Genomic DNA, 27,766 nt, shown 5'->3' on the forward strand with positions numbered 1-27,766 from the left:
GCATTGTTTGATGTACTTGGGGTTATTTTTGGTTAGTTTCGAGTCGTTCGGATGTCAGAACGCGCATGATGGCATCTTTGGAGTACCGCTTGGCTTGCTAGACATTGGTATTGGCATGTTCGAGGTAAGTAACTCTTCTGATCTTAGTACTGAGGGTATGAAACTCCGAAATACGTGTTATGAGATTGGTATTAAAGTGACGCACATGTTAGGTGACGGGCGTGTGCGTGTGCGCCAGGTGAATTGGGACTCTGTTGTTTCCATGGCACTGTATAATGATCCTACTTTATTGATATCCATGTTTTCACCATGTGATAAAGTAGTTAAGCTGTCAATCATGCTAGATATCATGTTTAGGCATTATGCCGATATTGTGTGGACCCATAGTGGTCGTTTCTTACTGACATCTCACTGATTTTATTGATATTTTGTACTCAGTCATATTCATGCATTCATATCATATCTCAGTCTCAGTTATTTATTGATACATTATATCATTATTGTCGGGCTAGTTTCATGACATTATTAGTCCGTGAGTGAGATTGGAGAGATTGATGACTGAGTGAGGCCGGGGGCCTGTTTGTGAGGATATTGATACTATAGTACGTGAGTTGTCCGTGCAGCACGTGAGTTGTCCGTGCGGATTCAGATATTGATATTGTGGCACGTGAGTTTTCCGTGCGAATTATAGCGCTTGGGCTGTAGGAGCCCCTCCGGAGTCTGCACACCCCCAATAAGCGCTGTTGATATTATTGAGGGATAAATCTTCCCTATACATGAATCTTGTCTGAAGCATTATATACCTGGAGATGGATCTTCTCCACGTGCCGGATTGGCCTTCCTCGGTACTGAGTGACTGATGGTCAGTGATGTATATATTCTGGGATGGATCTTCCCTGGGCCGTATGGGCCATATACAGTACTGAGTGGTTGAGCACGATGAGCGAAAAGTGTGAGACAATGAGATTGAGTACTCTGAGTATGTGAGTACATGATTCATCTCTGAGCTACATGGAATTGGCATGCACATATGACATACGGGCATAGAGATGCATTTTTTCTCATGTTGTACGGTATCACGTCATTCATGACTTTTTACACACATTGATATGTAGGCATAGAGAGATATTTCACACTTGCTATCTGGAAAGAAAATAAAATATCTTATTTATTGTGGACAGGATATTTGGAAAAAAAATTATAGTTTTCAAACTTACTCGTATTTTTCGCTTTTTCGGTAAAAGATTTAGATTTTCACTAAGATACTTGAAAAGAAATGCCTATTTTTCTGGAACTGTGAACGGACTGAGCCTTTTATTTCTGAGATACTCTTTTGTTACGTGTACTATGCTGTTATGAACTGTTGTGGAATATTGGTGTTGGACCTGACCTTTATGTTAGTTCGTCACTACTTTCAACCTAAGGTTAGGTTTATTACTTATTGAGTACTTGGGGTCGGTTGTACTCATACTACACTTCTATACCTTGCGTGCAGATGTTGGCTGCTGATGTTGTTGTGTTCGATGGGAGCTGGATTTGAAGATGTACCTGCGTCCCGGTTGTAGCTACCTCTTGTTCGTGGTAGCCTTAGATCTATTAAACTCTGTTTATGTATTTTTCAAACAGATGATGTATTTATTTCATTTCCACTTTGTAAACTCTATTCTTAGAAGCTCATGATTTATGCTACCAGTTCCTGGAGAATATATTAGATTCAGATCTTCTTTATTAATTGTTATTGGAATTGGTTAGTGGTTAATTGGCTTACCTAGCGGCTTGGGTTAGGTGCTATCACGACAGGTTAGAGATTTGGGTCGTGACACCTAGTCAAAGGATGGTTTGACTCTATTATTATTGGTCTGCAAAAATAAAATCCGGGTAAGGAATTTTGTTGACCATGGAGAAGGTGTAAGGCATTCACCGAGTCTCGTGGTTCTAGCACGGTCGCTTTATTGACATAAATTTGGCTTGAAAGAATTTTGGATAAACTGTGCTTTATTTGATTTTTATATTTGGCCTATGTTCACTTTTATTGTTAAAAAACAATCTAGGATGAGTATCCTCGACTCTAGCTTACACAAACCAAGACAAGTATTTCTGACCTTAGTTCGTATACCGCGCCCTAAAGATTGAAGTCTACACGAATTTAATTAAATAACAAACTTTTAATTACTTGAAATAATTGAAACAAGGCATGTCCTCACGATTTTGCTATTTTATTTATGTCTTTATTCCGAAGTGAGTCTTCCCGGTATCGGTTAAGACGAAATTATTTATCTTAGTTAAGACAAATTACTATTGAGTTAATCATGATCACAAGGCGATTGAGTCATTTTTATAATTAAATAAATAAAGCATCTAACTTTATTGAATTTATTTAGTGGACTAAAAAAAAGTGACGTCAATATTTAAGGAAAAAAAGAAAAAAAAATCTTTCACTTCATTTTTGAAACTTAACTAGACTATTACTATTATTTTCCTAACCAAAAAAAAAAAAAAGAATTGACTAACCTTAGAGATTATGTTATGGAATTAGTCAAAAAAGTATTTTTCTTTTTTGTAGATTGATTGTTCATTTTCCAACTTAAGAAAAATATTTACAAATTCAAAATGAGTAGTGTATGACTAATTGAAATGGTTTTGCGGTTATTATGATAATTAATTTTAAAAGATGAGACTAATGCGGGAAAATTATAAACTTACATTATTTAAAACAAATAAAATGTGGACTTGTGGATCATTTGCAACTAGCTATTGATTTATATATTATACAACATCATTATCTTTGTTTTATATAATTAATATATATTCAAGTTAAAAGGATCTCTCTACGGACATTATTCAACCTATATTAAATGAAGATTCCAAAATTTTAGCAAAATTTAATAGAATTCTTAACCTTCCCTAAATTTAAGCTTAAGCAAATTGACTACAATTCAAATACAATTAAATTTTCCTAAAATATCTCTACATCCCTAAAATTAAGCCTAACCAAATCTACCCCAATTCAAATGAAGCCATTCAAATGAGTGAGAGATGTAATCTATATAATATGGAAGTCAAATATAATAATAAATTGAAATCTGTTATAGCATATTTATCTTATATTATTATATTATATTTGTATAATCTATACAATATACTATATAATGTAAGTATGAAATCTGTTATACTATATATACCATATAGTATATTCATTGTATACTAATATATGAGTATTTAAATAAATTAATTTATTATATTTTTCAAAGTATATTTATTTCTTGTATAGATAAATTTAATGTATAGAGGAAATACGATACATATATATATATATATATATATATATATATATATATATATATATATATATATATATATATATATATATATGTATGTATATATATGTATGTATTTGTTATACTATTGTCACGACCCAATTTTTCCCTCCGTGAACCGTCGTGACGGCACCTAGTCTCTATGACTAGGTAAGCCTAACACTTTGCGGAAATGAAACAAAAACTACATTAACTACTAACAGTAACAAATATCTAATAAGCAACTGAATGTTACTCGGCATATACAATTATCACCTCTGAAAATGTATAAAACAATTCCAAAAATCCGAAATAACGTAAGTCACAAGCTACTAAGAAGTCTTAACCGTTCTATACTTCATTTCTACAGAAAGAAGGTAAAATGAACATAGGGGGATAGAGGGGGACTCCGAGGATCTGCGGGCGCGAGCAGATGTACCTTGAAGTCTCCAATAAGAAGCAGCGACTGCAACTAGTGATGGGGCTGGTAAGATGAACCATGATCTACACACGAAAAATATGTATAGGAAAGGGCGTGAGTACACCACAACGGTACCCAATAAGAGCCAAGCCTAACCTCGGTCGAGTAGTGACGAGATCAGGTCAGGGCCCTACTGGTATAAATATAATGAAATAGGACAGAATGAAATATCGCAGTAAAAATAAATATGAAAAATCTAACAGGAATAGAATCAATGAAAGACAACATCTCAGAACATAATGATAACAATATGGGATCTCCCGAGATACCGTCTCGTAGTCCCAAATGTAAATGTGCAGGGGGATCTCCCGAAATACCGTTCCATAGTCCCAAAATAAATATGCAAAAAAGGAGGATCGCTCGGAATACCGTTTCGTAGTCCCAAAGTAAATACACAGTACAGGGGGATCTCTCGGAATACCGTTCTGTAGTCGCAAAATAAATATGCAGTGCAACCAACCGAAATAACAATTACAGAAAGAAATCCAACAGTTTAGACTAAGTTCAAGTCAAGGAAAGCAGGTAATTTCACTAAACATGCTGCACAAGGTTCAAATATGCAGTTAAACAAGTAGGCATGCTATTCTAGTGTAAACAGGATAGCTACATATGCTAGTGTGTTTCAAATAAAGAGAAAACAAGTTATGACTTAGTAAGAAACAGAGTTTTACAACAAATAGCCCGTGTATGTACTCGTCACCTCACGTATACGGAGCTCATATATCAAATAATACCAAATCCTAAGGGGAGTTTCCCCCACACAAGATTAGGCAAGCTACTTACCTCAAACCAAGCTCAAATCAAATCCGAAATCACGCTTTTGCAACGAGTATCCAACTCCGAGTGGCCCAAATCTAATCAAATCAATTACATAACGTAAATATAGCTACAAGTAACTAACCTAGCTAATGAAATCAAAGCTAAGGCAAGAAAATAGAAAAACGCCCAAAAAACCTCCCTGGGCCCACGTCTCGGAATCAGATAAAATTCACAGATTATGAACACCCATGCACTCACGAGTCTAACCATACCAAATTCACTCAAATTCGATACCAAAATCTTGATCAAAATCCCAAAATTCGGCCTAAGAACTTTCTCAAATTTTCCCCTATTTCCACCCGAAATCCGAAATTAAATGATGAAATCAAGTATAGATTAGTGGGATTTAATCATAAAGGAGTTAGGAATCATTACCCAATATCTTCCTCCGAAAACCTCTCCGAATGTCTCCTTCTACCGAGCTCTCAATCAAATTTTGTGATATGAACCTAAACCCTCGTTTTTGAACTTTAAATTCTGCCCAGTGGTTCCTTAATCGCGATCGCGGAAAAGGCCTCGCGATCGCGAAGAACAACTTCGCTGCCTGAGACATTTACTCTACACGAACGCGCCACACCTCACGCGAACACGATGCACTAGGTTCTCACATCTATGCGATCGCAATAGTCCTTACGCGACCGCGAAGAGTAACACTCAAACTCCACTGCTGCCTCACTTCTTCTTCGGGAACGCGGCATAGCCCACGTGTTCGCAGTGCACTGCCTGATAACCTTACGCGATCATGTCTTCAGCTTCGCGAACGCGAAGAGAAATTTTAGTTGACCTCTAAGATGATCTACACGATCGCGAGATCTCCCTCGCGAACGCAATGAAGAAAAATGTCTGCAATAACACCAGAAAATCTGCCAACTCCCTAAGTCCAAAAATGGCCCGTTGAGCATCCGAAACACGCCCGAGGCCCCCGGGACCTCAACCAAACATACCAACCAATCCTAAAACACCATATGAACATAGTCGATCCTTCAAATCACATCGAACAACATCAAAAACACGGATTATGTATGTATTCAAGCCTAATGAACTTTGAAATTTTTAAATTCTACAAACGACATTGAAACATATCAAATCTCATCTGAATGACCTCAACTTTTGCACACAAGTCATATTCAACACTACGGACCTACTCCAACTTCTGGAATCGGAATCCGACCCCGATATCAAAATTTTCACTACCGGTCCAAATCTCCAAAAAAAATTGGCTTACGCCATTTCAAGCCTAAATAAGCTATGGACCTCTAAAACACAATTCGGACACGCTCCTAAGTCCAAAATCACCCAACATAGCTAGCGGAATTGACGAAACTCCATTCCGGAGTTGTCTTCACATAGTTCCTACTACGGTCAAAATCTTAAGACTTAAGCTTTCGTTTAGGGACGAAGTGTCCCAAATCACTCCAAAAACCAAAACGAAACCCCATGGCAAGTCACAATAGCAGAAATAGATATGGGAGAAGAAGTTAATAGGGTATCGGGGCTATAACTCTAAAAACGATCGGTCGGGTCGTTACATCCTCCCCCTCTTAAAACAATCGTTCGTCCTCGAACGAGTATAGAGAGATACTTGAAGTGGTAAAAAGATAAGAATAATGGCTGCGCATATCCTACTCGGTCTCCCAAGTCACCTCCTCGATTGGCTGACCCCGCCACTGAACCTTTACTGATGCAATGTTCTTTGACCTCAGCTTCCAAACTTGCCTGTCCAAAATAGCCACTGGCTCCTCAGCGTAGGATAGATCCTTGTCCTACCGGACTGAGCTGAAATCCAACACATGAGATGGATCAACGTGATACCTCCAGAGCATCGAACATGAAATACCGGATGAACTCCTGCTAGGCTGGGAGGTAAGGCAAGCTCATAAGAAACCTCCCCAACTCGCCGCAACACCTCAGAGGGGCCAATAAACCTTGGTCTCAGCTTGCCCCTCCTTCCGAACCTCATAACGCCCTTCATAGGCGAAACCCGAAGCATGACCTGCTCTCCAACCATGAAGGAAACATCGCAAACCTTCCGGTCTGCATAGCTCTTCTGTCTGGACTGAGCTGTGTGAAGTCTGTCCTGAATCACCTTCACCTTCTCCAAGGCATCCTGAACCAAGTCTGTACCCTATAATCTGCCTCGCCCGGCTTGAACCAACCCACTGGGGATCGGCACCGCCTACCATACAGAGCCTCATATGGTGCCATCTAAATGATGGACTGATAACTGAATGCCCCGGTCAGAGATGATAGATACCGGTATGCTATGAAGTCTGACAACCTCACGAATGTAAATTCGAGCCAGCTGCTCAGAAGAATAGGTAGTCATCACATGAATGAAATGAGTTGACTTGGTCAGCCTGTCCACAATCACCCAAACTGTATCAAACTTCCGCTGAGTCCGTGGGAGTCTAAACAACGAAGTCCATAGTGATCCGGTCCCATTTCCACTCCGAAATCTCTATCTTCTGAAGCAACCCACCTGGTCGCTGATGCTCATACTTCACCTGCTGGCAATTTAGACATCTAGCCAAATACTCTACTATGTCCTTCTTCATCCTTCTCTACCAATAATGCTGCCTCATGTCCTGATACATCTTCGCAGCACCCGGATGAATAGAGTACCGTAAGCTGTCAGCCTCCTGGAGAATCAACTCATGCAACCCGTCCATATTGGGCACATATAACCTGTCCTGCATCCTAAATGCACCATCCTCCCCAATAGTGACCTCCTTAGCATCACCGTGCTGGACCGTGTCCTTAAGGACAAGCAGATGGGGGTCATCATACTGACGCTCCCGGATACGACCATAAAAACAAGATCGAGAGACCACACAAGCCAATACTCGAGTCGGCTCAGAAATATCCAATCTCACAAATTGGTTGGCTAAGGTTTGAACATCCAATGCCATAGGCCTCTCTACTGCTGGTAGATAAGCTAAACTTCCCAAACTCTCTGCCCGACGACTCAAAGTATCGGCCACCACATTGGCCTTCCCCGGGTGGTACAAAATAGTGATGTCATAATCCTTAAGCAGCTCTAACCACCTCCTCTAATGCAAATTAAGTTCCTTCTGCTTGAACAGATGCTGCAAACTCCGATGATCAGTGTAGATCTCACAAGGAAAGCCATAAAATAGTGCCTCTAAATCATCAAGGCATGAACAATAGCTGCTAGCTCAAGGTCGTGGACAGGATAGTGCTTTTCATGCACCTTCAACTGTTTGTACGCGTAGGCAATCACCCTACGATCCTGCATCAACATCGCGTCGAGTCCAACTCGCGACGCATCACAATAAACTTTATAAGACCCCAAACCTGAAGGCAATACCAATACTGAGGCTGTAGTCAAAGCTGTCTTGAGCTTCTGAAAGCTCTCCTCACACTCCTCTGTCCGCCCGAATGGAAAACCCTTCTGGGTCAGCCTGGTCATAGGTGCTGCAATAGAAGAAAATCCCTTAACAAACTGACGGTAATACCCCGCCAACCCAAGAAAACTCCGGATCTCTGTAGCTGAGGACGGTCTGGGCCAACTCTACACTGCTTCCACCTTCTTCGGATCCACCTTGATCCCCTCACTCGACACAATATGACCCAAAAATACCACGGAATCTAACCAGAACTCACATTTAGAGAACTTTGCATACCACTTCTTTTCTCTCAAAGTCTGAAGCACTATCCTCAGGTGTTGCTCATGATCCTCCCGAGTCCGGGAATACACTAGAATGTCATCAATGAATACGATGACAAAAGAATCAATATAGGGCCGGAACACAGTGTGCATCAAGTGCATAAAAGTTGTTGGGGCATTGGTCAGCCTAAATGACATCACAAGGAACTCATAATGGCCATACCGAGTCTTGAAAGCAGTCTTCGGGATATCTAGCTCCTGAATCTTGAACTGATGATAACCCGAACGCAAGTCAATCTTGGAAAATACTTTGGCACCATGTAGCTGATCAAATAGGTCATTAATACGAAGTAATGGATACCTGTTCTTCACTGTGACTTTGTTCAACTGGCGATAATCAATACACATACGCATAGAACCATCCTCTTTCTTCACAAATAAGACAGGAGCACCCCAAGGTGACACACAAGGCCGAATGAAGCCCTTATCAAGAAACTCCTGCAACTGCTCCTTCAACTCCTTCAACTCAGGAGGAGCCATACGGTATGGAGGAATAGAGATAGGTTGGATGTCGGGCAACAAATCAATGCCGAAATCAATATCTCTATCGAGCGACATGCCCGAAAGACCAGCTGGAAACACATCTGGATAGTCCCTCACTACTGGAAGTGACTCAACTGTAGGGGTATCAATACTGACATCTCTCACATAAGCTAGATACGCGTCACACCCCTTCTCAACTATTCGTTGAGCCTTATGAAATGAAATAACTCTGCGGGGAGTATACTCTAAGGTACCTCTCCACTCTAATCATGGTAAGCCTGGCATAGCCAGCGTCACGATCTTAGCGTGATAATCAGGAATAATATAATTGGGCGACGACCAGTCCATGCCCAAGATGACATCAAAATCTACCATGCTGAGTAATAATAAGTCAGCTCTGGTCTCAAAACCACTAAGAGCAATCAAACATGACCGATAAACATGGTCCACAATAAGAGAATCTCCCATATGAGTAGACACATAAACAGGGGAACTCAAAGAATCCCGAGATACGCCCAAATGTGGGGCAAAATAAGAGGACACATATGAATATGTAGAGCCTGGGTCAAATAATACCGACACATCTTTATGACAGACTGAAACAATACTTGTAATGACAGAGTCAAAAGCAACTGCCTCTGTACGAGCCGAAAGGGCATAATACCTTGCCTGGCCTCCCCCTTTAGGGCGACCTCCACCTCGAGCTGGATAAGCAGGTGGGGCGGTAGCTGGTGCTGTAATCATAGCCTGAGGACCCGGTGGAGCACGTGGTGGCTAAGAAGTCTGTGGAGGTGCAACCCTCCTAAGTCTGGGGCAATCACTCACCATATGGCGAGTGTCGTCACACTGTGGCTGCTGTGACTGACTCGGGCCAGGTCTGCTAGACTGGCTGCTAAAAGTACCCTGAGCAGAAGGCACACTAGATACTGGCGGTGCATAATAAGGCTCATGGGGCCTAGAAGGGGCTAGAACACCACTGGCAGCTGGAAGAGCCGAATGAACGGGGCGACTCACATAACCCCTACCATGACGGGCTGCTGGGGCACGAGCTCCAGAATAAGAACCAGTTTCTCAAGACCTCTTAGCCTCTCTCTCCTCTCGGTCCCGGGCAAGTATGCCCTCCAATCTCCTAGGAATACTCACAACCTACTAGTAAGGAATATCCATCTCCAGCTCCCTGACCATACTAATCCTGATACTAGGGTAGAGTCCCTCAATAAATCGTCGAACCCTCTCTCAAATTGTGGCAACCAAGGCTGATACATGCCGGGCCAAATCTATGAAGCGGACTGCATACTCTGACACAGTCATAGCACCCTAGTGCAACTGCTCAAACTTCGTGCGCCATGAGTCCCTGAGGCTTTGAGGGACGTACTCTCTCAAAAATATGTCTGAGAACTGAGTCCATGTAAGTGAAGCTGCCTCATCCGGACTACTCAACGCATAAGCATGCCACCACTGATAGGTTGCTCCTCTAAGCTGGAAAGTGGTAAAAGAAACCCCACTCGTCTCTGCTACGCTCATAGTATGGAGAATACGATGACACTCCTCCAAAAAACCCTGAGCATCATCTGTAGCCAATCCACTGAAATTAGGTAGGTGATACTTCTGGTACCTCTCAAGTCTAAGCTGCTCCGCCTCAGAAGCGGTTTTCCTAGTCTCATGCTGAACCGGGGCTACCGGCGGCATAAGAATGAACTCTGGGGCCTGATCAAATTGGACCCTCTTCTCAGGAGTGTGGGCTGTGAGAGTCTGTGCCCCTCCCCCACCCTGAGATGCAGCGGGAGCTAACAGAATCAATCCAGACTAAGCTAAGGTGTTGAATATGCTCATGAACTGGGCTAGAGTCTCCTGGAGGGATGGTGCAGTAATAGGAACCTCCGGTGCCTGCCCTCCAGCTGGAACTGCTGGGGCTCCTCTATTGCAGCTCACACAGGTGCTCTGGCTACACCGCGTGGCCGTACTCTAACCCGGCCCTGGCCTCTGGCAGCTCTAGTAGGGGGCGCAGGTGCCTGGTCATCATATCCTCCGGTACGGGTCCTCACCATCTGTGAGAAAGAATAGAATAGAGAATTTTTAGAATTTGATGCCAATAACTCGCACGACAAGGAAATCAAAGAAGTATGTTTGTTCCTAACAATTCCATAGCCTCCCGAAGATAAGCACTGACATTTCTGTACCGATCCACAAGACTCTAATAAACCGACTTGTGACTCACGACTCTTAAAAAACCTAGAGCTCTAATACTAACTTGTCACGACCCAATTTCTCCCTCCGTGAACCGTCGTGATGGCACCTAGTCTCTACGACTAGGTAAGCCTAACACTTTGCGAAAATAAAACAAAAACACGAAAATTAACTAATAGCAATAACAAATATCTAATAAGCAACTGATTGCCACTCGACATATACAATTATCACCTCTAAAAATGAACAAAACAATTCCCAAAACCCGTAATACCGTAAGTCACAAGCTACTAAGAAGTCTTAACCATTCTATACATCAATTCTACAGAAAGAAGGCAAAATGAACATAGGGGGATAGAGGGGGACTCCGAGGATCTGCGGGAGCGAGCAGATGTACCTTGAAGTCTCCAATAAGTAGCAGCGACTGCAACTAGTGATGAGGCTGGTAAGATGAACTTGGATCTGTACATGAAAAACGTGTGCAGGAAAGGGCGTGAGTACACAACAACGGTACCCAATAAGTGCCAAGCCTAACCTCGATTGAGTAGTGACAAGATCAGGTCAGGGCCCTACTGGTATAAATATAATGAAATAGGATAGAATGAAATATCGCAGTAAAAATACATACGGAAAATCTAATAGGAATAGAATCAATGAAAGACAATATCTCAGAACACAATGATAACAACATGGGATCTCCCGAGATACCATCTCGTAGTCTCAAACGTAAATGTGCAGGAGGATCTCCCGAAAATACCGTTCCGTAGTCCCAAAGTAAATATGCAGCGCAACTAACCGAAATAACAATTACAGAAAGAAATCCTACAGTTTAGACTAAGTTCAAGTCAAGGAAAGCAGGTAATTTCACTAAACATGCTGCACAGAGTTCAAATAGGCAGTTAAACAAGTAGGCATGCTATTCTAGTCTAAACAGGGTAGCTACATATGCTAGTGTATTTCAAATAAGGAGAAAACAAGTTATGACTTAGTAAGAAACAGATTTTTACAACAAATAGCCAGTGTACGTACTCGTCACCCCACGTACACGGCGCTCACATATCAAATAATACCAAATCCTAAGGGGAGTTTCCCCCACACAAGATTAGGCAAGCTACTTACCTCGAACCAAACTCAAATCATATCCGAAATCACTCTCTTGCAACGAGTATCCAACTCCGAGTGGCCCAAATCTAATCAAATCAATTACATAACGTAAATATAGCTACAAGTAACTAACCTAGCTAATGAAATCAAAGCTAAGGCAAGAAAATAGAAAAACGCGCAAAAAGCCTCCTTGGGCCCACATCTCGGAATCGGGTAAAAGTCACAAATTATGAACACTCATTCACTCACGAGTATAACCATACCAAATTCACTCAAATCCGATACCAAAATCTCGATCAAAATTCCAAAAATCGGCCTAAGAACTTTTCTCAAATTTTCCCCTATTTCCACCCCAAATCTGAAATTAAATGATGAAATCAAGCATAGATTAGTGGGATTTAATCATAAAGGAGTTAGGAATCATTACCCAATATCTTCCTCCGAAAATCTCTCCAAATTTCGCCTTCTACCGAGCTCTCAATCAAATTTTGTGATATAAACCTAAACCCTCATTTTTGAACTTTAAATTATGCCCAGTGGTTCCTTAATCGCGATCGCAGAAAAGGCCTCGCGATCACGAAGAACAACTTCGCTCCCTCAGAAATTTACTCTACGCGAACGCGTAACACCTCATGCGAACACGATGCACTAGCTGCACACACCTACGCGATCGCAATAGTCCTCACGTGACCGCAAAGAGTAACACTCAAACTCCACTGCTGCCTCACTTCTTCTTCGCGAGCGGGGCCTAGCCCACGCGTTCGCGGTGCACTGCCTGATAACCTTACGCGATCGCGTTTTCAGCTTCGCGAATGCGAAGAGAAATTTTAGTTGACCTCTCAGATGACCTACGCGATCGCGAGATGTCCCTCACAAACGCGATGAAGAAAAATGTCTGCAATAATACCAGAATATCTGCCAACTCCCTAAGTCCGAAAATGACCCGTTGAGCATCCGAAACACACCTGAGGATAGGCCCCCGGGACCTCAACCAAAATACCAACCAATCCTAAAACACCATACGAACTTAGTCGAGCCTTCAAATCACATCGAACAACATCAAAAACATGGATTATGCATGGATTCAAGCCTAATGAACTTTGAAATTTCTAAATTCTACAAACGACGTCGAAATATATCAAATCTCATTCGAATGGCCTCAAATTTTGCACACAAGTCATATTCAACACTACGGACCTACTCCAACTTCTGGAATTGGAATCCGATCCTGATCTCAAAATTTCCACTACTAGTCCACATCTCTAAAAAAATACGACTTTTGTCATTTCAAGCCTAAATAAGCTACGGACCTCCAAAACACAATTTGGACACACTCCTAAGTCCAAAATCACCCAACGGAGCTAACGGAACCGACGAAACTCCATTCCAGAGTCGTCTTGATACAGTTCTGACTACGGTCATAATCCTAAGACTTAAGCTTTCGTTTAGGGACTAAGTGTCCTAAATCACTCCAAAAACCAAAATGAAACCTCACAGCAAGTCACAATAGCAGAAATAGATATGGGAAAAGTAGTCAATAGGGGATCGGGGCAATAACTCTAAAAATGACTGGCCGGGTCATTACAACTATATCCACCGTATACTAAATATGTAATACTTAATATATCATTGTGTCACGATCCCAAAAACTCTAACCTGCCATGATGTCGCCTATCGATGGTACTAGGCAAGCCGACCTTTCAAAATACTTCAATATTTCATAAAAGGATAATTCAAAGCTTTTTCATACTAGAAATATTTACAAAAAACGGAGTTGAATTCAAAATAAAATACGGAAAGATAGCCCCAAATATCGGGGTGTCACCAAGTCATGAGCATCTAGATATCCAGTCTAATAAAAACAGTGTCTAGTATCATTAGAGGAAAGAAAGAAAACATAGAAGAAGAGACAAGGTCTGCGAATGCCGGCAGCTACCTCGTAGTCTCCGATACTCGATCGCGCACGAACTCAACAGCCTCCGTGATCAAACACACCTGGATCTGCACATGAAGTGCAGGGTATAGCATGAGTACAACCAACTTAGCAAGTAACAGAAATAAATAAGGAATTGAGAAGCAGTGACGAGCTATACAATTACAGTTCATTTTCAATAATTCCAGTAAAGAATAGACATGCTTTCGCATCCGACAGTTTAAGTCCAATCAGTTTTATACAGTTAAAGTTTAGGTAATTCAGATATAAAATCTTTCAGGAATTTCACAACAATGACAGATAGAAACTAAGTGCATCAACAAATGAAAAAAAAGCAAGTACAACCTCTCAGGGCAACAGTCACTTAACTCATCATAACAACTCAAATCACTCGGCTCTCAACCCTCAGTACTCACACACAATAGGTACCTGCGCTCAATGGGGGTGTGCAGACTCCGGAGGGGCTCCTTTAAGCCCAAGCGCTATATCCGCACGAACCACTCACGCGCTGCACAGACAACTCACATGCTATAGTATCAATATGTGGAACCGCATGGACAACTCACGTGTTGCACGGATAACTCACTTGCCGTAGTATCAATACCTCATAGACAGGCCCTCGGCCTCACTCAGTCATCAACCTCTCTAGTCTCTCGGGCTCTCGAAAATCACAAAGATCGGCCCAAACAAAGATAACATAGTTTATCAACAAGAATCAAGAAGAGGCTGAGATATGATACGCAAGTAAAACCATGACTGAGTACAAGAAAACAATTAGCAAGTAATTCAACAAGTATGCGACCTCTACGGGTCCCAACAGTGCCATCACATAGCCTAATCATAATTTATAACATGATTTGCAGTTAAATTTCTATAACACAGGGAGAGCATATAGCTAGCAATAAGTTATTCAACTTTATAGTTTCACGGAATGGACCAAGTCCCAATTCCTATGGTGCACGCCCATACGCCCATCATCGAGCATGTGCGTAACCTACAAAAATACTCACATAATCCAATAATCTGGGGTTTCATACCTTGATGAGCAGATTTAAAACTGTTACCTACCTCAAATCGCGCAAAATCCTACTCCGAAATGCCTTTGCCCCTCCAATCAATCTCCAAATGCCCCGAATCTAGCCACAAATTGTACGATATAATTAATATAGGCTAAAAGAATCAATTCCACAAGAAAAACACGAAATTATAAGCCAAAATCCGAAATAGGCTCAAACCGGCCCCGGGCCCACATCTCGAAATCCGACAAAAGTCAGAAAAATGTGAACACCCATCCACTCACGAGTCCAACCATATAAGACTTACTCGAATCCAACCTCAAATCGCCTTCCAAAACTCAAAATTTTAGCCTATGAAGTTTCTACCATTTTTCCCCAAATTTACAACTCAAACCCCTAATTAGATGATGAAAATAGTAATAGATTCATGAAATATAGTCCAATCCGAGTTAGAATCACTTACCCCAATAATCTTCTCGAAGAAACCTCAAAAAATCGCCTCATACCAAGCTCTCAAAGTCCCAAAATCGAAATGGGAATCAAACCCTCAAAATTTCATTTTCTGCCCAGTTCTTCTGCATCTACGAACATACTGTCGCACCTGCGATGCCACAACTGAAGAATTTCCCTTATAGGTGCGGAAATGACTTAAGGGACTGGGTCCGCATCTGTGAGCAAGTGGTCGCACCTGCGTGTGCGCACTTGCGTGTGTGCACCTGCGGATAAAGGCCCGCTTCTGCGATCTTCCCCTCCATCTCACTCTCCACATCTACGGAACTTCGAGCGCATCTGAGGGCTCGCAGATGCGGAAATGTCCTCGCACCTGCGACACCTGGCCATCTGCTCAACTCCCACTTCTGCGCTCCTTCATCCCGCACGTGCGAGTACGCACCTGCGGTCTCCCCAACTTCACCCATTTGCCTAAGTCTAAATTTAAACCGTTAAGCATCTGAAACACCCCCGAAACCCCCTGGATCTCAACCAAATATACCAACAAGTTCTAAAACTCCATAAGAACTTAGGCGAGTCCTCAAAACACGACAAACAATAACAGAAACACGAATCACCCTTCAATCCAAACTTAATAAATTTTGAAATTTCCAAATTCTACAAACGACGCCGAATCATAACAAACCACATCCGATTGACCTCAAATTTTGCACACAAGTCATGTGCAACATTACAGACCTAATCCAACTTCCGAAATCAGAATCTAACCCCGATATCAAAAAATCAACCCCCTGGTCAAACTTTTCAAAATTTGACTTTCGCCATTTTAAGTCTAAATTAGCTACAGACCTCAAATTCATAGTCCGGACAAGCTACTAAGTCCAAATCACTCAACGGAGCTACCGGAATAGGAGTACCTCCATTCCGGAGTCGTCTTCACACAATTCCGCCTACGGTCAAAATCCTAAGACTTAAGTTTCCGCTTTAGGGACTAAGTGTCCCAAAACACTCTGAAACCAAAAACATGACCTCCCTGCAAGTCACATAAGCAGAAAGAGATATGGAAAAAGCAGTAAACAGGGGATCGGGGCTGGGTCGCTATTCATTAATTATGTAATAGAATATTAACATACTAGTATAATATATGGTTACTGATTTGAGTATACTAATATATTATATTTATTAAAAATATATGTAATATAGTACGTTATATATAATAATGTTATATAATTTTTAATATTGGAAAATTAATAGTCTACATGGATTAGGTGAGAGAGAACTGTGAGATTATTTTGAATTTAAGGGATTATGTATTAGTTGGCATAATCCCTATTTTCAAGTTCCATAATGAGATATTTTAGGCATATCAAAAGTTTTATCTAACTTAATTAAAAAGTTAAAAAGTTGTAATAATTTGTATATAAAGTAAATTTTTAAATGTGGTTGTATTTCTTATAAATAATTTTTAGATTGTTGTATTCCGAGTTAAATTCTCATATTAAAATGAGGCATCCCACTGCTGGGATGATGGAGCCAACGGGCTCATGTCCAAGATAAAATTCAAGAGGCCATGTGCTCTTGGACTTCAAATCTGCATATATGGCCTTTTAGAGCCACATTACAAATCTGGCCCTATCTTGCCATTTGCAATCCATAGCCAGCTATTTACAAAAGTAAATTTGTGGAGAATCACTTTCTATTTACAGCTTAACTATCTTACTAAAATAAATCTTTTCAAGAAATAAGCAAGATTATTGGGACTCTAATCAATGAATAAAAAGTTTAGCTTCGCAACAACAGAGTGACAAATATAAAGCTACATGGGTTCAAAATTTAATACATACTCCTTTCACATAACCAAGCAACTGAGGGCAAAGCAGAATTATGTCTAAATCTTTGGCATACGATTAAAGATGCTTGATACAGTTTAATTAATTAGCATATAATCATAACATTATTCAGCATTCAGGAGCATGTAAAAATGAATTACAATAGACGAATGAAGCTACTAATATTTTTCAGCGTTATAATCTTTCATTCCAACTCGATTTTAGGAGTTTACATGGTCCGAAAGTTATCTGGATAGCAGAAAGAAGAACAAATACAGAAAAGTTAGCTCTTTTCAAAATAAAGAAGCGGACACTGAAACAGTTAAATGGGCAGCAATGCAGCAAAAGACAGCGATAACCAGCAGATTTCAACCCCAAGAAAATGAACCAGGAATATCCAACAAAGAAGTTGAAACCAGCAACTGTGTAACTCCAGAAAAAGCTTTCAAGAACCCTCTATTTTTCTTAAAGTTTTGCACTTAAGAATCAACTCACAAAAGCTCACAATTTTTCCAGCTTACTATTAGATATGTTCAGATGATATTTTGCTCTCATATGGTGTTCTTTGTTGTGTAAAAGATTATCTTCTCAGTCTAAGATAGTGTGTGATAATGAGCTCTTAAGTAGGAAATAAAAGTACATTTTGGATAGATTTTGGTTTGCCAAAAGTATGCCCAAAAGGACTAACTTTTACTACCAAATACGTGCCCAAAAGACTCACTTTTGTGTGCTAAAAATATATCCAAGGACTTTCCAAAAAGGGGAAGACAACCCTTTCAACAATTGTGGCAGAAGCATGAGGTGAGGGTACTTTCAGTCACGCTAGTACTAAAAGCAGGCTATCACGTACCTTAATTCATGATCAATTAACTAATCTTCAGCTTAAAACCAATCAATACCAAACCTATACCAAAACGAGAAACAAGTAACTAGAACTTAGTTAAACTACCACAAATATGTAACTAAACCTTAACACTAAAATATTAATCAATCAAGAGAACTTAAAACCTAATGACTAAAATCAAACCAAGAAAGACACATGTTAACAATGAAACAATTTAGTTAAAAAGTTTAATTAAGCGAAGACGAAACTGAAAACTAGATAGAAAATGAACTAAAATCGACCAATAACAGAATTTACACTGCTAAAACAACTACAATAAAGCAGTAGGCAACAGAAATCAGAAATCTAAAGAAAGGATTCAGGTTTCAATTAGAGTCTTCGAAACTTTAGTTAAAGTCCGGAGACATAGCAACACACGACAACTAAACACTATTGATTCTGAACTGACTAATAAATAATCAACAAAGCAAAACTAAAAAGAACCAGAAAGAAAAAACAGAAGCGACGAAGAAATATTAACTACGAATCAAATCAATGTAACCAACTAAAAGATTAATGATTCAAGAAGTAGCTTAATTGATCTTAGTCGCCTACCGATACATCTAAACTAATCTCTACGAGCAATAAAAGGAATGACTGGAAGGAACGTACAATATCATGAAAATAATAGCAAACAACAGATTACTAATTAAATTTATACGAACAACATAAACGTGATTGAAAATTAAACTCTAAGCCTAGTGCCAAAAAACAAAAAAAAAAAATCAAAAAATGGAAAGCGGAGGCAGGATTTTACCATACGAGGCATTCGATGCTAACTCGAGCCACCAAAAGATGACGGAGACCATTCATGAAGCAAGTCGAGAATGTGTATGGTTGATGTCTATAATACATCTTATTCAAGATAAATGTAGTTTGAAGTGTGACAAACTACCCACAATTTTGTATGAAGACAGTGCAACATGCATCGCCCAATTGAAGGGAGGATTCATAAAAGGAGATAGGACAAGGCACATTTCACCAAAGTAAGTTTTCACACATGATCTTAGAATAATGATATTAATGTGCAACAGATTCGTTCAAGTAATAATATGGCTAATTTGTGAACCAAATATCTATCGACATCAACCTTCAAGAAACTAGTATACAAGATTGAGATGCGAAGGCTCAGGAATGTGAATTGATGCCCTCATCAGGGGGAGTTAATACTGTCACGACCCAAAATCCAGCCATGGGGGTCGTGATGGCACTTAGTCTCAAAGACTAGGTAAGCTGATTATAATAACAATTCAAGCCATTTTTTTTATATAAACCAACAGCGGAAATAATTACAAATATAACAACCTCCCAAGACTGGTAATACTGAGTCACGAACTCTAACTGAATACATGGAATGATCTCAAAGATCGAATACTCAATACTGTTTGATTAATAATTAACAGTACAATAAAATAGAAAGACTCCAAGAGACTGCAATGACCAAGTAGCTCTACCTTGAATCCTTGCGATCATACTTTAACTCTGTCCGAGACCGATATCTCCAATACCTGGCTCTGCACAAAAATATGCAGAAGTGTAGTATGAGTACACCACGGTCGGTACCCAGTAAGTATCAAGACTAAGCTCAGTGGAGTAGTGTCGAGGTACAGTCGAGACACTCACTAGTCTAATAACCTGTGCAATATAGTATGCAAAAATAATAGGAAATAAATAACAATGATGGCAACAATAATCCACCAGTAATATATACAGCAGGGTGACAAGAACACCATAAATATTGCGCAACCAATTAATCAAGTCCTTCCAATATAAATCTTTCGCCTATATATTTTTCAAATAGAAATCTTCAGGATATAATACTTTCAAATAAATCTCTTTCAAATAAATCTTTTTCAAATCTCTTTCCTTCAAATAAATATCTTTCAAATAAATCTCTTTCAAATAAAAGTCTCCCTATGACACAACATTTCAAAATCATAAAATACGGGTCTCAACCCACTTTCATATTTCCACGGTATCTCGTGCCAATTTCTCTATCACAACTGCACAGACAACTCATGACCAAATATTATCATCACTTAACCACGGCACCTCGTGCCCACATTTCATATCACAACAGCACGGACAATTCACGTACCAATATCATCATTATTTACTAACGGTACTTCGTGCCCATATTTTATATCACAACTGCACTGACAGTTCACGTGCCAATATTATTATTATTTACTCACGGCACCTCGTGCCCACATTTCATTTCATAATCCTCCCGACAAAAACCACAGGCTCCCAATTTCAACATAGATCAGACTATTATCAATTTACCAACAACAACATAAATTGCACAAGGTATAAAACTAAACACAAGGAGAATTACAACATCACATAAAAATTACCAACGCAATAACCCCACATTATCACATATCATCCCTGACAATAGCCACCCTTATCTCTCCTATAGCCACCCATATCACTCCTATTATAGTCTCTTTTATCCCTCTGCCCTGACAATATCAATAGCCACCATTATCGCTCCTATAGCCACCATTATCTCTCCTATAGCCACCCTTATTGATCCGTCCAGACAATATCCCAACACACATAACAATAGTGAAATGCCATCCTTATACCCACATAATATCAACAGTGAAATACTACCCTTATATTCTCAAAATAATAACTCAAATAACACAGCAATTTACACGGAATATTATCACGGCAACATAACAAAATCAATTCATATCACAATTTGCCCAATGGCCACAACCAATTTCAAATATATAACAAAATCAATTAATTTCGCAACAAATAGCCGAAGGCTCCACACAATGTGTATAAAACCTCAAAACAACAACAGAGATGAAAAATACTCAGTATAGGGCAACGCCTTCATTAATCCAAATTCTTGATAATTATATAACGCCTCGGTTTAAACTTATTTTGTTAATTATTTGAAAATAAAAAATTCATAATATAATTATTTTCAGAAAATATCAAATCACCAAACTCACGTAATTCACATAAATATACAAGCAATAACCACATCAAATTGTCATATAAAAATAAATTCAACAAACGCGAATTGAGGCATGGTAAATAGATGATTTAATAAATGTCAATAATTATTACTACACAATATGCCTAAGAATTTAACCCAATTAATTTTGCACATAAAAGCTCGAGTACGTACTCGTCACCTTGCGTACACGATTTTTCAGATTTCACAAATGGCACATAAGACTCGATGCCTAAGGGGTAATTCCCCCACTCAAGGTTAGGCAAGATACTTACCTTTTTGAAGTTAGGACGATATTCCAAAATCGCCTTCTTGCTTGAATTCACTTCCGGACAGCTCAAATCTATCCAAATTAATTGTATAACTTCATTAAAATTTATCGGAAATAATTTCGGATAATAAAACTTTGACTTAAAATTTTATTCTAAAAAGTCAACTAAAGTCAACGCGGGACCCGCCTCTCGGAACCCGATATAATTTTCATGAAATCCTAACACTCATTCCGATACGAGTTCAACCATACCAATTTTATCGAATTCCAATATAAATCGTCCTCCAAATCTTGAATTTTTTGTTTTTGAAATGTTTTACAAAAATCTCAATTTCCTCCATTAAAACTCGAATTAAATGATGAATATAGCAATGGATTCATGAAATATAATCACTTTCAGGTATAGAACACTTACTTAGATGATTTGTTTGAAACACCCATGAAGAATCGCTCAAAACCGAGCTTTACAACTCCAAAAATGAAAAAATGGCTAACCCTCGAAATAGAGCACTTTTATGTTCTGCCGATGTGTTTGGATATTGCGATCGCGGAAGAACTAATGCGATCGCGAAGAAGAAAATAGCTACTTCCTCAAAATATACTACGCGATCGCGGAATGATGCATGCGATCGCGTAGAAGAAATGACACTATCCACAAAAGGGCTCTACGCGAACGCGGAAGGAGGGAGTACAAACGCGGTGAAGTAAAATTCAAAGGTTCACGATCGCAAACCTTACTGTACGAACGTGATGAAGAAAATATGGTACGTCAACAATACACTACGAGATTGCGCGAGATAGCATGCGATTGCAGAAGAGAAGAGGAAATCATCAGCTGTTATAGTTGGGCTATGCGAATGCAGGCAGTGAGGTGCAAACGCGGAGAAGAAAAAGGCACACTTCTGTGATCGCGGACTGGCCTGTGCGAACGCAAAGAAGGAAAATGGTCAGCTCCAAACAGCCTTCATGATCGGGCCTTCACCTACGCGATCGCATAGAAGGGAACACCAGATATCATAACAGCCATCCAAAATAAGAGAAAATGATCTGTAGCCTATCCGAAACGCACCCGAGACCCTCGAGACCTTAACCAAATATACTAACACATCCCAAAATACAATACGAACTTAGTCGAGGGGCTCGAACCACGTCAAACAACACTGATTTGCCGAAACATATCAAATCAATCCGGAATGACTTCAAATTTTGCACACATGTCATAAATGACGTAATGGAGATATTCCAATTTCCGGAATCGAAATCTGATCTCGTTATAAAAAATTCAACCTTCGGTCGAACTTTCCAAAAATCTTCTATTTTTCAACTTTCGCCAAAATGCGTTGAATTGTCCTACGGACTTCCAAATCCAAATCCGAATATACTCCTAAGTACAAAATCATCATACGAAGCTATTGATACCATCAAAATTTCATTCCGGGGCTGTTTGCTCAAAAGTCAACTCTCCGGTCAACTCTTTCCATTTAAGTTTCAAAATGAGAATAGTTCTTTAAATTTAATTTCAAATCTTCCGAAAACTAAACTCGACCACACATGCGGGTCATAATACATATTACGAATTTTCTCGAGACCTTAAGTCTCTGAACGGGGCGTAAATTCTTAAAACAACAAGTCGAGTCATTACAAATACCTGTTGTACTCTTTTTCCCTTACAAGCTTTTGTCCCACAAGGTTTTCCTTGCAAGGTTTTTAACAAGGCAACCACAAGGCATATTTCTAAACATGTGTACTCTTTTTCCTTTACTGAAATTTTTTTTCCCATATGGTTTTTTCCTAATAAGGTTTTAACGAGGCACATTATTTATGGACATCCAAGGGGGAGTGTTATAAGAAAATTAAATTATGGTGGATGTTTACTCTTCTCTATTATCTCCATAACTCCCAAGACTCTAATAATTATGAAGCTATAATTGTAACTCCATAACCTCCTCCATGATCTTCCTCTCAAATACTTAATGACATTCTCAATGATATATTATGCAACAGTGATCCTTCACTTTTCATGCCTATATAAAGGCCTTGTAATATATAGGAATATATATACACAATTGAAGAAAAAATGTCTTCCTTCTCTCTATCTCCATTTCTTGTTCATGTTTTGCTAAATTGCTTTTATTTCATAACAACATGTAACGACCCGACTTGCCATTTTAAGAATTTAAGTCTCGTTCGGCGGCATAAATCCCTGAGCAGCTTCATATTATGTGTATTGACTTGCATGCGTGGTTGAATTCAGTTATCGGATGATTCGGAGTGATTTGGGACACTTGGTCCTTAAAATGGAAGCTTAAGTCTTAGGATTTTTGACAGTAGTCGGAACTGTGTGAAGACGACTCTGGAATGGAGTTTCGTCGGTTCTGTTAGCTCCATTGGGTAATTTTGGACTTAGAATCGTGTCTGGACTGTGAATTTGAAGTCTGTAGCTGATTTAGGCTTGAATTGGTGAAAGTCGAATTTTTGGAGTTTTGGACCGGAAGTGGACTTTTTGATATCGGGATCGGAATGCGATTTTGAGAGTTGGAACCGCTCTGTTATGTTATTTGGGACTTGCCTGCAAAATTTGATGTCATTCTGGGTTGGTTAGATTGGTTTCGGCACGCGTTTTTGAAGTTGGAAATTTTGGAAGTTCATAAGTTCGATTCATGGTGCGATATATATTTTTGGCATTGTTTGATATGATTTGAGACCTCAAGCGAGTCCGTGTTAGGTTATGAAACTTGTTTGTGTGTTTAGACGGGGTCCCAGGGGCCTCGGGTGTGTTCCGGGTGGGCTACGGGTCCCTTTTCCCTATTTTTGAACTACTGTTTCTGTCTTCTGGTGTTCTTCTTCGCGATCGCGATGTGCCTCTCGCGTTCGCGAAGTGTTACTGCTGACCACTTCATAACTCTTCTTCGGGTTCGTGTTCAACCTCTCGCGTTCGCAAAGATTTGCCTTTTTCTTAATCGCGTTCGCAAAGAGTAATTTTGGAGGAGGGAATATTTGTTCTTCACGTTCGCGATAAAGCTGTCGCGTTCGCAAAGGTCTGCTTTTCCTTTCTTCGCGTTTGGACCCGTATCTTCGCGTTCGCTAGCTATGCCATTTCACTCTTCGCGTTCGCATACTGCTTCACGCGTTCGCGAAGAGCATTCGTTGGGCTATCAGACTTTTCCTCTACGCGTTTGCGGACGTGTTGTCGCGTTCGCAAAGCACAACTGGGTAGCTTTCATTTTTCTTCTTCGCAAATGCGATCCTTTCTCCGCGTTCGCGATGCACAATCACCTGGGCAGAATATAAGATTTCCAAATCGAGAGTTAGGCCATTTTTATCATATTTTGACTTGTAGAGCTCGGTTTTGAGCCATTTCTTGTGGTTTTTTTAAGCAAATCGATTGAGTAAGTGTTCTTCACCTAGAATTGATTTATTTCCATGATTCTATCTTTATTTTTATCATTTATTTTGTGTTTTGAGTTGAGAAAAATGGTGGTTTTTGAAGAAAACTTTTAAAATGAAAAATCACGATTTGAGGGACGAAATGGTATCGAAATTTGATGATTTTAGTATGGTTAGACTCGTGAGTAAATGTGTGTTCGTATTTCGTAACTTTCATCGGATTCCGAGACATGGGCCCCATAGGCGATTTTTGGGTTAATTTCGGCTTTTTATTGAAAAATATAGTATTTTCTTATGGAATTGATTCTATAAATTTTGTTGACTTTATCGAATTAATTGTGACTAGATACAAGGATTTTGGAGGCCAATTCGCGCTGCAAAGGCACAACAGAGTAAATGATTTCACGGATATAGGGAAGTGTCTTGCATAACCTTGAGTGGGGGAATTACCCATTAGGCATCGAGTTTTATGTGCTATTTGTAAAATATGAAAAGCCGTGTACACGAGGTGACGAGTACGTACTCGGGCTTATATGTGCAAATTTAATTGGGTTAAAGTCTTAGGCATTATTGGGTAGTAAATTGGATAATTATTGGCATTTGTTAAATCATCTATTTCCCATGCCTAAATCCTTGTTTATTGAATTTATTTTTATATGACAATTTGATGTGATAGTTATTTGAATATCTATGTAATTTCATGAGTTTGTTGGTTTGATATTTCTTGAAATTTAATTTCATTATGGATTTTTCCTATGCAAATAATTAATTAAATGAGCTTAAGAAGAGGTGTTTATATAATTATTAAAAATTTGGATTAATGAAGGCGTTGCCCTATGCTGGGTAATTTTTATCTCTGTTGATTGTTTTTGAGATCTTATACACATTGTGTGGAGCCTTCAGCTATTTATTGTGAAATTAATTTATTTGTTATATCTTTAGAATTTGTTGTGGCCATTGGAAAAATTGTGATATGAATTGATTTTGTTATATTGCCGTGATAATTTTTCGTGCAAATTGTTGTGTTGTGTGAGTTGTTATTTTGAGGATATAAGGGTGGCATTTCACTGTTGATATTATATGGGTTGGGATATTATCTGGGCGGAGTGATAAGGGTGGCTATAGGAGCGATAAGGGTGGCTATAGGAGAGATAAGGGTGGCTATAAGAGCGATAAGGATGGCTATTGATATTGTCAGGGCGGAGAGATAAGGGAGGCTATTATAGGATTGATAAGGGTGGCTATAGGAGTGATAAGGGTGGCTGTTGTCAGGATGATATGTGATGATGTAGAGTGGTTGCATTGGTGATTTTTATGTGATGTTGTGATTTTTCTTTGTGTTTATTTTTATACCTTGCACAATTTGTCTTGTTGTTGGTAAATTGATAATAGTCTGATTTATGTTGAAATTGGGATCCTGTGGCTATTGCCAGACAGTTGTGATAAAGAAATGTAGGTACGAGGTACCATGAGTAAATAATGATGATATTGGCAGGTGAAATATCCATGCAGTTGAGATATGAAATGTGGGCACGAAGTGCCGAGGAAAATATGATGGTTTTATTATTGGCACGTGAACTGTCCATGCAGATGTGATACGAAAAATGGGCATGAGGTACCGGAAAAATATGATGATTTATTTATGGGCACGAAGTGCCGTGAAAATTTGAAAGTGGGCTGAGACCCGTGTTTACGAAAAATATGAAAAGGGTTGAAACCCGTATTTTTATGATTATGAAATGAGGTGTCACGTGGTGACTTTTTATTGAAAGAACTATATTCAAAATATTTATTTGGAAGGATTTTTATTCAAAAAGTATTTATTCAAAGAATTATATTTGAAAGATACCTAATTGAGGAAATTATGTTTGAAAGAGATTTATAGAAAGAATTATATTTGAAAGATATTTATTTGAGGAAATTATATTTGAAAGAGAGTTATTTGGAAGAATTATATGTGAAAGATATTTATTTGAAGGACTTGATTTAATTGGGTGTACTTGTATTTATTAATTGTTGAGCGATATTACTGGTTGATTTGTGTTGCCCTTATTGTTATTTGTTTCCTATTATTTTGTATATCATATTGCACAGGTTATTAGATTAGTGAGTGTCTTGACTGCACCTCGTCTCTACTCCACTGAGGTTAGTCTTGATACTTACTGGACACCGACTGTGGTGTACTCATACTACACTTCCACACATTTTTGTGCAGCGCCAGGTGTTGGAGATATCGGACTCGAACAGAGCTAAAATATGATCGCAAGGATTCAAGGTAGAGCTGCTTGGTCGTCGCAGTCCCTTGGAGTCTTTCCATTTTATTGTACTGTCAACTCTTATTCGAACAGTATTGTATATTCGATCCTTGAGATCATTGCATGTATTCAGTTAGAGTTCGTGACTCAGTACTGCCAGTCTTGGGAGGTTGTTTGATTATTTTCGCTGTTAGTTTTGATTACTTAAAAAAAATGGCTTGAAATGTAATTGAAATTGGCTTACTTAGTTTAGAGACTAAGTGCCATCACGACGCTTGTGGTAGGATTTTGGGTCGTGATAAGTTGGTATCAGAGCTCTAGGTTCATAGGTTATACGAGTCACGAATGAGTCTAGTAGAGCCTTGCGGATCGGTACAGAGACATCTGTACTTATCTTCGAGAGGCTACAGAGCTAGTAGAAAAATTTCCACTTCTTCCATTCCTTATCGTGCGACATTTGTTGAGCTTGAAGCATATATCTTATGTTCTTTTGCATCCACTCGTCTATGAAATTGTGCACTCGGTATCAACTATACGCCAATGGTTCGTGATACTACAGAGGGGCTATAAGGGAGTCAAGGTTGCTCAACCATTGTTATAACGTGTCGTCTAGATCGAGGATGCAGAAGTATTGAGAGATCATTCAGTTGTGCACATGGGGGTGCAACAGGTTCTGACATCTAGTTGATAAGTATGATCTTGAGAAG

At 39.4% G+C, this 27,766-nt stretch overlaps 2 protein-coding genes across 2 annotated transcripts in view; both read right to left on the reverse strand.

The window, feature by feature from the left end:
* Window positions 1-7,157: 7,157 nt before the first annotated feature.
* Window positions 7,158-7,505, reverse strand: LOC138898019 (uncharacterized). Its single transcript, XM_070184049.1, has one exon. It carries the CDS (start codon window positions 7,503-7,505, stop codon window positions 7,158-7,160), a length of 348 nt encoding a protein of 115 aa, XP_070040150.1.
* A 233-nt stretch (window positions 7,506-7,738) lies between these two features.
* LOC138898020 (uncharacterized) overlaps window positions 7,739-27,766 on the reverse strand; it is a 36,280-nt gene continuing 16,252 nt past the window's right edge. Inside the window, exons 5-6 of the mRNA XM_070184050.1 lie at window positions 10,327-10,537; window positions 7,739-8,031 (exon numbers count right to left, since the gene is read on the reverse strand). Of these exons, the coding sequence (XP_070040151.1) occupies window positions 7,739-8,031; window positions 10,327-10,537 (504 nt within the window). The remainder of the gene's footprint in view (window positions 8,032-10,326; window positions 10,538-27,766) is intronic.

This window comes from Nicotiana tomentosiformis, chromosome 8 (assembly GCF_000390325.3).
Source record: "Nicotiana tomentosiformis chromosome 8, ASM39032v3, whole genome shotgun sequence".
NCBI lineage: Eukaryota > Viridiplantae > Streptophyta > Magnoliopsida > Solanales > Solanaceae > Nicotiana > Nicotiana tomentosiformis.

Coding starts and splice junctions, on each gene's coding strand:
- LOC138898019 (XM_070184049.1), bottom strand. CDS start 7,505: ATGGCATTGGATGTTCAAACCTTAGCCAACCAATTTGTGAGATTGGAT.